The sequence below is a fragment of the Microtus ochrogaster genome, chromosome 15 (genome assembly GCF_000317375.1).
Source record: "Microtus ochrogaster isolate Prairie Vole_2 chromosome 15, MicOch1.0, whole genome shotgun sequence".
NCBI lineage: Eukaryota > Metazoa > Chordata > Mammalia > Rodentia > Cricetidae > Microtus > Microtus ochrogaster.
This window is the reverse complement of record NC_022017.1, coordinates 4,540,744-4,554,066: the sequence shown is the minus strand read 5'-3', so window position 1 is coordinate 4,554,066 and position 13,323 is coordinate 4,540,744. Positions and strand designations below refer to the sequence as shown.

Genomic DNA, 13,323 nt, shown 5'->3' with positions numbered 1-13,323 from the left:
TGCAGGTCCTCTTAGAGAGGTGGCCATTAGGCAAAATGGGGGAAAGGACAGGACAGAGGCATGCTCTAGGGGATGAAAGGGGCTGGAAGAAGTAGGGCAAAAGCCTCGGAGGAAATTCCTTGCTTTAGAGTTTGGAAGGTAAGTCTCCTGTAGATTCCCCTGGCAGAGCCGAGACGACTCCATTCTGCGCTCCCGAAGCCCGGCGGCAGAGGGCGCCGTAGCCACGCCCTCCTGCGCCTCCGGGGCGGGGCGTCCTCGGGGCGGGGGCGGGGCCGCGCGCTCACGTGACCCCAGCTCATGGCGGCGGCGGCGGCGGCAGCAGCGGCAGCGCCGGCGGCTCTCAGCGGCTGGAGCCGGATCCTGTAACCGGGGTGTGGGCCCGCGTCAGTCCGTCCCTCCTTCGGCCCCCTCTCGTCTTCCGGAGTGTGGCTGGCGGAGCCGCGATGGCGGAGCGAGGCCTGGAGCCGTCGCCGGCCGCGGGGGCCGCGCTGCCCCCCGAGGTGCGGGCGCAGCTGGCGGAGCTGGAGCTGGAGCTGTCGGAGGGTAGGCGCGCGGCGGCCCGGGCGGGCGGGCGGCGGCCTGCGGGGAGATTGGGCCGGGTGCTCGCCGCTCCCCACCCGCAAAGCGTGGCTGCGCTTTCATTGTTGTCCCTGGGGGCCCCAGCAGGACTTGGAGACGGGTCAGCTCGAGACAAAGCTGCGCCCTCCGGCTGACACCTTGCCCCTCTGCCCTGCCTTTCTCCTGAAGGGCCGCACGCCTGCACCCATCTCCTGCCTTTGGAAAGAGACCCAGGGCAACGCCGCAGCTCCATCTCTTCCTGCTTCTCTAACAATGCGAGGTGCCTCACCAGTGACAGGCGTGAGAAAGGAGCGGGGAAGCCATTGAGGGTCCGAGGTTAGAGGCAGTGGCGCTAACCCAGAGAGACACCCGATGCTGCTGCTTTTAGACTGCTTCTCTCATGGGGGGCAGCGGGGCTTTTTCTTGGCACCTGTATTCAGGCTGGGTTTCCGCATCTGATCATCTTTTGGAGTCTTTGAAGAGGTGGCTACCGGTTACGTGCAAATCCTGGCCAGCACCCTCTTTCTTTTGACAATGGATTAGTACAGGGAGGGTTGGGTTTATTTAGATAATTTCAAACATGGACTATATCTAGACACTGTTACTAGAAAAGTCCCTTGGACAACAATGAGAAGCGCAATGCCGGCTGTGGGCATGTGATCAGGGAATGCGCTGTTGCCACCAGCTCTCTCTCTGTAAAGTTCCTGTTTTTATCGCAGGCGGCCTCTGAACAAAAGCAGCATTTTCTCTGCGCTGGGTGTCAGTACTTTGCTGATGTCTCCAGAGTTACATATTGTTGAATTCCTTGCCAAAGGCCGTCACCATTATTTTTCAAGTGCATTAGAAACTGTTGATGGGGAAGGAGGGAAAGAATGTGACCAAGTTCCCAGGAGAGTTCCAGTTCTGACTTTTGTTAACTTACCATGGCTTTTTAAAGGGGTTTTCCCCTTAAAAGTCACTTACAGTGAAAAACCAGGATGAATTTGAGTGTTACAAATCTTAAGCAATTGAAGGAAATAATTAATTTTAATAACACTTTAAGGCTTTCCCAATGTATAGGGTGGTGTGTTTTCACCTGCATGTAATTACCAACATATTATTTTTCAATTAATCAGTTGGGATGTGCTTAGGAAGATAGGAATCCTTTGGGCTGGTTGCCCGGTGATACCTTTGGTCAAAATATTCACCAGGTTAAAAAAAAAATCAGTTGAAGTAGTTTCTTAAAATATGTTTCCCTTAAGATTTTCCTTTGCCTTGTCATCCTTGTGTGAAAGTGTTGTCATTAAGTCTGATTAACTCCATTCAAATCTTTTTTAACAGTTACTATTATTTTTTTTTTAAATAACAAATCAGCTGTGGCTTTCCTTAGCCAGAAAGGGAGGTTTGGCTGGATGTTTGCGTGAGAGGGAGATTAAAAATAGGTTCTGATTGCTTTCATCGGGAAAGGGAAGTCCCGGGCGCTCCTCTGGATGTGATCTGCTCTGCGCGACTGTTTACAACTCAGGGTGTTTCTAGACATGTGTGGAGAGAGCTGTTCTGAGGACCTATTTCGAGGATCTGCTGCCGATTAGCTCACCCTGCTCTCGGAGAAAGGTGTGAAAGTCTTAGAAACTGGAGACAGCAGCCTTTAGACATCTGAAGGTCAAGTGAATGGGTTATTTTCCCAGGCAGAATGCTTTGATTGGCACATGGCTTAGTTTAAATTTATTTCTTAAGGATTTGTACTGCATTAGCCTGCATTTTAGTTTTCGTGCTCCAGAAGGAGATAACAGTTGAGAAACCTTGAGCCTGCAATGTCAGCGGATTGGCCATCTGTCTGTCTTGCTTCAAGTACACAGATGGTTGGTGCTATTTGGAGTTCAAGTGAAGTTAAAATAAGCCAGGGGTCCCCAAATCTTTGGTGGTGTTTGTGACATCAGCAAGGGTCCCCAAATCTGTGGTGGTGTTTGTGACATCAGCAGTATATTTTGACCTAGCCTTTTCAAAAAAAAGTTTTTCTCTATAATTACTGTTCTGACAAAAAAAACTTTGCTTTTTTTTTCTTTTAAAGACCTCTGTGTTTGTTACGACTTGCTTACATTGGCAGATTTGGTCTTTCCTTGTTTTTTTTTGTTTTTTTTTTTTTCTTAGTTTCAGGCTGTAGTTGGTCCTAAAGGTAGGAGAATCTGAGCAAACTACTGGCAGAGAATTTTCTTTGTGTGTGTATCAGTGTGTGTCCGGACGTGTGTGTTGTGCTGCAGGCTTTGATCACACATCGGGTGAGATGTAGGTCGGTGCCTCCTTTGGGCCGTTTGCCGCAGAGCCCGTGAAGAGCCCTGCAGAGCCGTGTGATGGGTCAGCTTCTCCAGCCGCTCACCAGGGACCGCTTCTGCACTAACAGCCTGGGACTGTCTGGAGAACCATTTAGAAACTGAATTTATAAGTGAGCTTGATAGATGAGTTGGATATGGCTCTTAGCATAGTTCCTATTTCTATCTTTTCCCAGATCTGCTTGTGTCCTCCCTTGACAGTAAGCTCTGTTGGACTTCACCCCTTTGGTGGAATGGGCTTGATGAGCATCGTCTGTTTAAATCTGACCTAGCATCTGTTGTGTGATGCTTTTCCTATGCACTGTCATCTGAACATCACTAACCTTCTCGATGGGGTAGAACAGGTATATTTACCCCCTTCTTGGTTTAACAGCAAGGAAAATTTGGACTCAGAAAGGTTAAAGGATTTTGTTTAACACTGCCCATCGAGTGGGCACCATTATCTCAAGCCGTGATATTATTATGGAATCTGGACAATTGCAGTATCTATCTGAGTTGTGATTGCTCAGATTTCCCCCTAGGAAACACTGCATTCAGTGTTTATGCCACAGTTCTGCATAGCCTTGTCGGTTCTTAGATTCACTGTGTCTGCCTGCTGCTCAGCTGCCTTCCCTGTGCGGAGGATACAGAGGTGAACAGGATGCTGTGCCAGCCTGCTAGGGGACATCTCTAAAAAAGTCAACAAAACGTCACACAAGACCATGATAGAGCCATGCACAGGGGCTGCCTTCTAAGAAAGAGGAAGCTTTCCCGTTGTGAAAAGCATCAGAGAGCTGTAAGTACAAGTTGTATAGTTGGTAGCAAAGGCGGTGATTTGGCAGGCGCACAGCACTGGGTGTTAGGCCAGTGCTGGTGGTGCAGGCTGGAGGGTGAGCAAGTCTTTCCGTGTCTGAGAACAGCCCAGAGATGGTGGCGGCTGGAAAGGTATTTAAGATAAAACAACACTTACCGGAAGGGAGCCTCCCTTTTCTTGTTTGGACACTTCTGGGCATGAACAGCATCACACCCCCTGTCCCTACATGTTTCATTCCCTGTCTCTGAGTCCTGAAAGTGGCACAGAGTCCACCTTGGAGGTGGAGACATAGAGGGCACCTTCTTAGGAGTTGTAGGAGGGTTGAAAAGAAAGGGGAAATATGGGCAGACTGAATTTTAATCTCAGAAATGAGCAGGTCAACTTTCATCAGCAGAAAATTTGTAAAGCCTTTCAGTTTACCTGCAGCGGGAACTCACTTCCCTCTAGATGTGTCATGAATTCATGGAGTTGTAGGCTACATACCCCACCCCCCCAGGCAACTGAAATACCTGATGTCAAGAGTTCAAGTCTGGAGTATAGATTATTTTTATTTATATTGCTGCATGCTAAAGAAGCATTCTACCACTGATTTCTAGCCTCTCTCAGTCCTATAGACTTTTATTAAATTACATTAATTATTAATTACATACTATGTATGCACATGAGCTCATGTGTGTGTCTGTGTGTGCTCATGTGTGTGTTCGCACACACGTGTCATGGTGCTTGATGGAAATCAGGAGAACAGTGGGATCAGTTTTCTCCCTCCCACCATCCAGATCTTGAATGGTGAACTAAGGTTGTTAGGTTTGTTGGCTGGTGCCTTTCTGCTGAACCATTGGGCCAGCCCCAGATCCATGTGTTTAAAATGTCTGATTTTCTTTATTGGAGTATTGGGGATTGAGTCAGGGCCTTACACATGCTAGGTGAGCATCTACCATCACCCCCATGAGCGCTCTGTCATGGGGCTGTGTCACAATCACCCTGGTGAGCAGAGCACTCTCCTGCAAGGCTGTGTAGATTTTACTTATTTTTTCCCCTTCATTGCAAAGAGAGTCTAGGCTGGTTTAGAAGCCACTATGCCTGGCCCCCATAGATTGATTTGTTTTTGAGACAGGGTCTCTCTGTGTAGCTCTGGCTGCCCTGTAATTTACTGTATAGATCAGGCAGGCTGACCTCGAGATCCTCTTGTCTCTGCCTGCCAAGTCCTGGGATTAAATCTGCACCACCATACCTGAATCGTTTATTTATTTAAATAATTTAAAAGAATTTTCCCCAGGGTTTGTACGGTTATTATTGTAATTCTCCATTGCTCTCTTATGCCAAAATATGGAATAATGCCCCTTCTTGCCTGTTTATATTTTGTCAGTCACATGTTTTCTGATTAATTAAACTGCTTTTCATTTAATATAAACTGTAGAAGCCAGAGTTGTAAGGAAGTTTAATATGGGCTGGTATAATATGGCATGTAGGGGCAGTTAACACGTGTATGCTCAGTGACTTGGTTGTTCTCATGAACAGGGTCCTTGTGAAGTGATGCATGAGGTCACTTGGTGGAGGTTTTTTAAGCAAGGTTTCACTCTACCGTCATTTCTCTTGACAGCCTAGATCCTTGCTCTAGCACACGCTGGTTCCTGCGGAAGGCTGGAGCCGAAAAGCTTGCGGTTTGTTTTCACTCATCGTCTGCCATATGCATGATGAGAATGTACCCAAGCCTGAAGGATCAGGCACTTGGCTTGAGCATGAGTGTGGTTCTGAGATTCAGGCTTCTGTAGCCTTGGAGGGCTGGTGTGGGTGCCTCAGCCGTCCAGCAGGATGGACCCAAGCTCCCCTTGTGCCCAGTGAGCACTTCTTTTGCTTTTTCCTCCAACTGTTTTCTGGTATCTTTTCCTTTGAGTTGACCTGCAGCCAGCCTTGTTGAACTCTAGTCCAGGCCCTCTGGCCTCTCTTTAGAATGACCTTTGGTCTTTTCAGAAGCTAGAGCTTTGGTTTGAAGTCTTTGCTAAGTCCAGGGTTTCGATGTTTATTTATAAGTTTGCATTATAAGTTTGCTGAAGGAACAGATAAGCTTGCATGTTGCTTACCTTGGGGTCAGTGCTAATGCTTCTGAACACATCAGTAACTCATTTTGTTGTTGTTGATTGCTGGTGGGAAGTTTCACGTGTTGATGGTAAATTAAGTGCAGTGTAGTGTGGATGTACTTCTGTGAACTGAAGGGTTTGTTTGTTCGTTTTGAGATAGGGTCTCACTATGTAGCTCTGGCTATCCTGAAACTCGCCATTGTAGACCAGGCTGGCTTCAAACTCAAAGAGATCTACCAGCCTCTGCCTCCCAAGTGTGGACTAGTTTTTTGTTTGTTTGTTTTTGCTGTTTTGCTATTTATGTGATGCCTGCATGTATGGATGTACACCAGCGAAGTCAGAGGGCTTTGGATCCCCTGGAACTGGAGTCAGGATGGTTGTAAGCCACCGTGTGTGTGCTGGGAATTAAACCCAGGTCCTCTGCAAGAACAGACAGGGCTCTTACTCCTGAACCATCTCTTCAGTTCCTACTCTTAGTCCCTTTCCCTCATTTTCCAGAAGAAGAACCATGTCCTCCCTGTTCTGAAGTGCACACCCCTACTGTGTTCTCAGTCCCATCTACCCCCCTGTCCTCCTCTGTGGGAGCTTGGGACCTGCCTTAAGTATCTCTTCATTCCTAATCTTTTCACCGTTGTCTTTTCACTCAGCTTCTCATGTGACTTCTTGACTCTTGGTCTCTTCTCTTCAGCATTTATAGTTGTTCCAGTTTTTTTCTGGGGAAGATGGGAGAAAACACAACAAACCTTTCTCAGAGTGGCTGCCTGCTGTCATGTGTCTAGAGTGGAGGAGATACCGACTGTGTTCTCCCCCCGCCCCCCGGGTTTCTCTGTGGCTTTGGAGCCTGTCCTGGAACTAGCTTTTGTAGACCAGGCTGGCCTCAAATTCACAGAGATCCGCCTGCCTCAGCCTCCCGAGTGCTGGGATTAAAGGTGTGCGCCACCACCGCCTGGCCCAACTGTGTCTCTTATTTTGCCTTTGCTTACTGCTCAGTCCACCACCAATACAGCTGTTTCCATGACTGCTAGTTGCCTCGATTCAGACTGGGTACCTCTGGGTACTGCTGTAGTGCTGGGCACAGCCCTTTACTGTTTTATTTTTTTAACCGTTTTCAGACAGGTCTCTGTAGTCCAGGGTAACTTTGAGTTTGTGGTAATCTTTTTGCTTTGGCCTCCTGAATGCTGGAATTACAAGTGTGAACACCATACCTGGCTCTGTGGATTATGGTCTCCACAATATTTTCTCTCTTCTTAACTTGATTCCTTGTAGTTTCCAGGCTGTTCTCATGCTTTGTCCTGGCTTCTCACTCCATCTTGCTTCTGATGCAGGTGCCTTCAGTAGCTTGTCATTATTCGTCATCTTACTTACATATAACGTACAGAGCAGTCTCACGCATGCCCAGGGCAGGGCGTCAGATGTCAGCGGCCCTCAGTTGACTCCCAGGTCTAGCACTGAGATCCTTTGCTGTGTGCACACCACTGGTATCCCTCTGGACCACTTAGTAAACCCAAAGCTTCTTCTTGTCTCAACTCCTCTACAGCTAGTTCTCTGTCCAAAGATGGCCATTGTTTCAGAGTGCCTGCTTTCTGTCTGTGGTGCTCAGTTTCATTGTCAGCGCTGTCTTAGTTAGGGTCCACTGCTGGGAAGGAAAATGGCCACGGCAACTCTTATAAAGGAAAACATTTAATTGAGGTGGCGGCTTAGAGTTCAGAGGTCCAGTCCATTGTCATCATGGCAGGGAGCATGGAGATATGCAGCAGACACGGTGCTGGAGCAGGAGCTGAGAATCCTACATCCTGCAGGAACAGGAAGTTGAACAAGTATCACACAGAGGGAAGCTTAAGCAAAAGAGACTTCAAAGCCCGCTCCCACAGTGACTATTTCCTCCAACAAGGCCACATCTATTCCAACAAGGCCACACTTGCTTCAACAAGGCCACACCTCCTAATAGTGTCACTCCCTATGAGCTTATGGGGGCCAATTATATGCAAACTACAACTTGACTGGACCAAGAAACATCAGTGAATTACTGAGATGGACCTTTGGATGTATCGTCAAAGGCTTCTCCAGAGAGGGTTAGCTGAGGGGAAAGTAGGAAGATCGCTTTTAGTGTGGGTAGCATATTACAGTCTGGAGTCCTGGACTGGATAAAAAAGGAAAGAAAGAAAACAGACACAAGTTCACACATCTTTCTGTGCTGTCTAGACTGCCAAGGCGTGAACCAGCGGTCGTCTGCCACCATATGCATTCCACACCATGATGGACTGTGCACCCTAACTGTGAGCCGAATGAACCCTTCCTTTAAGGATTTAAATACCTCTGTCAGGTAGTTTGTCATAGCAACAAGACAGCAACCAATACATCATCTAAGACTTTCCGATGCTATAACAGAATTCTGTAGACGGGGTGATAGGTATATAATAGAAATTGATTGTTTACCATTTATAAGTTAAGAAGCCGGAGTTCTAGGTAGCCAGCACATTCTTTCTTGTGTGGGAAATGGTGCCATTGGGACTCAGTGGAGTTTGGGCAGGTGACTATGGAGGAAGGGAATTGTGACAACATTGTGACTGGAGTCCATACCCACAGTGCGTCTCTGTATGCAGGATGGCTGAAGGCTGACCGGGGTTGGGGCTGCCTTGTGGACCATGTATTCCCAGCTGGATGCAGGTGGTCATGACTTCTAATGGGGGTCTGTGTTGATGTCCTGCAGATATTCAGTTCTGTAGGATAACATGGTTCATCTTGGAATGTTGATCTAATTAAAGTTTGGTAGAATATATTATTGTTTTAATAAAGATAAAAAAGATAAAGGGCTGGGGCATGGCTCAGGAGTTTAGCATCAAACATGAGAACTGGCATTTGCACCCTAGAGAGCCTGCTAAGTACTGGGTGGATGTGGCAGCCCAATCCAACCTCAGAAAGCAAAGCTGGGGATCCCCAGACCAAGTTGGCTAGGGAGACTAGCCACAACATCATTGAGCTCTGGGTTGATTGAAAGACTCTGCCTCATTGAATAAAGGTGGAAGAGCCAACCACCTGAGGATGATTCCCAGCATCAGGTGTACCCACATGCATGTGCAGCTCTACACATGTGTGCCAACACGTGCATATCACACACACACAGTTGGAAGAAGGAAAAAGAAACTCTAAGAAAATGAATTCTTAATGTTTAAAGATTGTAATGAATCCAGTTTGCTTTAGTGGCTGGCCACTTCATGAGTCCTGTGTCAGTCAGTCCCGTGTTCCTTTCTTAGGAAAGAATTGAAAGACTAAGTGCTGTCCTCAGACAAGATGGTTTTCGACTCCTATGTCACGTGATAAAGGGCACCATTCACGTAGGATACAGTGTGTAGTGGCCCTAACTGATGAGGACTGAGACCAGAGAGCAAGGGCAGGAGGCTCCCCTAGAGGCTGCTAGAGCCACTTCCCCCACAGTGAGGTTAGGGCGTGGAGTGGTGACCTGTAATTAAGGAGGCAGAATTGTTGACTGGAGAAGCAGTCGGGCTGCAGACAGGAGATTTGGCAGAGGAATCTAGCGGACTGCTATGCTCTGGGGCTTCAAGAGAGAGCTGGCCTGGCTGGCCCTGTTCCTAACTTAGGGAGGAGCCTCGCTCTGGGGAGAGGGGAGATAGAGCCAGGTTCACTGAAGGTGAGGACACAGAGCTGAAGGTCTGTAGCAGCCGGAGTTTCTGACCTGCAGGTGCGCTCAGTGTTCCTCAGTCTGCCCCTCTGTGATGGGTGTGATGGAGGTTGTCCTAGGAGAGTTTGTGCAGCAGGAAGAAAACAGCTCTGGGAAGTACCAACATTTGGAGCTGCAGAAAAGGAACCTGGAAAAGAAGGTGGCTGTGAGAGAAAGGGCAAAGCAGTGGGGATTCCCTTAAGAGTCCAGTTGCTGAGGCCGCTTGACTGAAGTAGATTTATAAGATGCCACTGAATTTACAGGCGAAGGAGACCACTAGTGGTGGCTTTTGCCTGAGCTTCTTTTGTTGTTGGTGGTTGTGTTTCTTTTTTGGGAAGTGGTCTCACTACATAGCCCTGGTTGGACTGGTACTCCTGCTGTGATCTAAGCTGGCTCAAACTCAAGGCGGTCTTCATGCTGGAACTGCAGGCAGTTTTGGTGGCCCTGGGGACAGGGATTGTGTGTGGAGTCTCCAGCATGTTGCGTTACTCTCGGGGAAGCATGCAAAGCCGAGAGAAGTGCAAGTGAGGCTGGCAGGAGCACAGCCTGGCTGTGAGGAGATGAAGTAGTAGGTGCTTGTCTGTGTGTCTCTTCCTTGTCTTCCCCACTAGAAAGAATGGTGCAGGACCCTTGTCCACCCCACAGGAACAGAAGCAGCTTCTGGTGTGGTGGGCACTGTCACGTTTCTGCTGGCCAAACAGGAGAGACTTGAGCATGTTAGATTTGGAGTAGAGGGGCTTGGGGACTTGGAACATGGCCCTCTTGAGTCAGCAAAGTGGAGTGGCTGCATCAGAGAAAGAGGAAAGGGCAGATAGTTACAAGTGGTAGAGGAGGAAGTTGAGAGGCCTCTCTTTGATGGCCTTGTGATTACTCTGTCAGTCAGAAATAAAGAACAAAGAGTGAGTATATATTTTTGGGAAAAGCTTTGTGAAGACAGAAAAAAGAAGAAAAAAAAAAAAGCCAGGTGGTGGTGGTGTTCGCTTTTAATCCCAGCACTTGGGAGGCAGAGGTAGGCGGGTCTCTGAGTTTGAGGCCAGCCTGGTCTACAGAGCTAGTTCTAGTACAGGCACTGTAGCTACACAGAGAAACTCTGTCTTTAAAAAACAGAAAACTACAATAACAACAACAAAACAACCCAGACAGCAACAAACAAACCAACTAAAATCAGAAACAAGCCAGCCTTTCTAAAATGACTGCACCAGGAGGCACGCATAGGCCATGATCTGCTACATAAGGGCAGCCGAGGCCAGGCTGTGCCAGACAGGCTGAGTAAGAGCAGGTGAGACAAGAAGCCGAGTGTAGTCTCAGACTGCAGGTCGGGTGTGGCTGAGCACGGAGGATTAGCACACCTGTGTGCATGCTGGCTCATTGTGCCACACAAGCAGCAGAGACCATCCTTGGTGTCTTGGGAAGGTGGGGGAAAGTGGAGTACAGTGGTTTGCTGTCCCTCCTTGAGAAAACCAAAAGAAACCTGAGCTCTGAGTGCAACGGCAGCATCTTGGTCCTCATCAGGCTCTTTCCTGTGATTTGTTTCTGATTCATTCAGCAGGAAACGACTTCCCCAACTGTAGCAAACCTGTTTCTCAGATAATGTAGAAGTAAAGGTAACAGTGAGAAAGAGGATGTGTGCTGTCATGGCTAGTCACAGGAGACGTGACTGTATTGGTCTATCAGGTTTATCTAGAGGTAGGGAATAGTACACTGCTTTTGCTTACAGTGCCTTTTTCTTTTTTGAGACAGGGTTTCTCTGTGGCTTTGGAGCCTGTCCTGGAACTAGCTCTGTAGACCAGGCTGGCCTTGAACTCACAGAGATCCGCCTGCCTCTGCCTCCTGAGTACTGGGATTAAAGGTGTGCACCACCACTGCCTGGCCAATGCTCTATTTCAGTTAGTCAAGTTTAAGACTGCTTATTTCTCAGGATCTTTCTGGAAGGGAAAAGAATAGGAAGGACGAAGTTACAGCGTTTTAGACTTGGGTTGGAGTGAAATAACCCAACCAAGCTGTTTGGTTTTCCTTTTGCTCTCAGTGAATAGGCTTCTGAGAGTGAGCTCTACAAGCGGGAAAGGTGGCTGAGCTGAACTCTTCTCATTTGCTAGGCCGTGTTCCCTGAGAAGGAGGGCGTCTTCCAGAAAGGACAGGCTCTGTGGGTCATTGGCTGAAGGTAGCTCCAGATTCTTCACACTGTGTTTAATTCTCTGTAGGGGAAAACACCTGCTCCTTTTCAGAGATGGAAGGACATTTCCTTCAGATAGAAGTGCAATCAGAAGTGACTAAGGCATCGTGACTGGAACTTGGCATCGTCGTAACTGGTTCTACGGGTGGTAGAAAACCATCTCCGCCTTCCTAGAATCTCAGTCTTTGCTGTTAGTTAAGCAGCACCACAGTTGACCACTCATTTTGCAGAAGAAAAATGACTTCATTACTTTGAGGAAACCTTGGGAACAGATCATGTGTTCACTTGCCATCGGAAAGCTAAGGACCCATTTCTCATTTTACTGAGATTTATAAAAACATCTTTCAATAATTTTGAATCTGGACTGGAGAGATGGTTCAGTGGTTAAGAGTACTGGCTGCTGGTCTCATTCCCAGCACCCACACAAGGGCTCACAGCCATTTTAACTCCCATTTCCAGGTGATCTGACCTTGTCTTTTAGCTTCCACAGATGTTAAGAACATAATATGGTCCACAGACACATGTGCAGACAAAGCATCCATATAAAAAAAAAAAAGCCTTTTTTTTTTCTTTTTAGAAAAAGAACTTGGAACCAGGCCTGTTGATTCACACCTTTAATCCTAGTACTTGGAAGCAGAGGCAGGTGGATCTCTGTGAGTTCTATGACAGTCAAGGCTACACAGAGAGACACTGTCTTAAAAAAAAAACAAAAACAAAAAATAACTTTGAATCTGTATGTGGTCATCCCTAGCTGTAGTTCCAGCTACTTAGGAGGCTGAGGATCATTTGTGCTCAGGAGTTTGAAGCCAGACTGGCAATTTAGGTTTTTTTTTTTTAACCCTGACTGGCCTGGAATTCACTGTGTAGACCATTTTTTTTTTAATGGGTTTTTTGTTTGTTTTTGTGTCCCCCCTTCCCTCTCCCTCCCCCGAGATAGGGTTTCTCTGTAGCTTTGGAACCTGTCCTGGAACTCATTCTGTAGACCAGGCTGGCCTCAAACTCACAGAGATCTACCTGTCTCTGCCTCCCGAGTGCTGGGATTAAAGGTCTGCACCACCACTGCCCAGTGGCCAGTTGTTTTTTTAAGATTTATTTATTCTTATTTATGTGTTTGTGTGTATATCTGTACCACAGATAACCATGAAGCCAGAGAGTGTTGGACCCTCTGGAGCTGGAGTTGTACACAGTTGTGAGCTGCCTGATGTGAGAGCTTTGGAAGAACAGCTTGTGCTGCTAACCGCTGAGCCATCTCTCCAGCTCCACCCCTCTGTTTTTTCCCTTTGTCTTTTTGAGGGGTCTCAGTATCCTCCCCCGCACTGGGATGCAGGTGGCCTGGGAGCCTGTCACCTCCTGCCTGTGCTGTCCTGTGTGATTGTTCTGCCATCAGAGGAAGCAGTGTTCATGTTTATTTTGTTTGTTAATTAGTCCTAATGCTACATGTGCAAATTATGCCTAAATATTTAGACCCCACAGCTTTTGTAGCGTCATTATTAAGTAAATATTGCTTTTGGAACCTAAAACTATTGTTGGGATCATAGGAAAAGGAGTACAATCTCTTATCATCCAGTCCTCTGCACTCAGTGAGAATAGCTCTGACTCAAGGTCTGCTAACTCTTCTTACCCCACTGATGATGTTTCTTACAGCTAAATTTTCTTTTCTTCTTCTTCTTCTTCTTCTTCTTCTTCTTCTTCTTCTTCTTCTTCTTCTTCTTCTTCTTCTTCTTCTTCTTCTT

At 47.4% G+C, this 13,323-nt stretch overlaps 1 protein-coding gene across 2 annotated transcripts in view; it reads left to right on the top strand.

Annotated features, from left to right (window-relative positions):
* The first annotated feature begins 319 nt into the window (after positions 1–319).
* Dip2b (disco interacting protein 2 homolog B) overlaps positions 320–13,323 on the top strand; it is a 197,576-nt gene continuing 184,572 nt past the window's right edge. For both annotated transcript variants that reach the window (XM_013348681.2, XM_026782823.1), the window contains exon 1: positions 320–543. In XM_013348681.2, the coding sequence (XP_013204135.2) occupies positions 444–543 (100 nt within the window). In that variant the 5' untranslated portion in view covers positions 320–443. The remainder of the gene's footprint in view (positions 544–13,323) is intronic.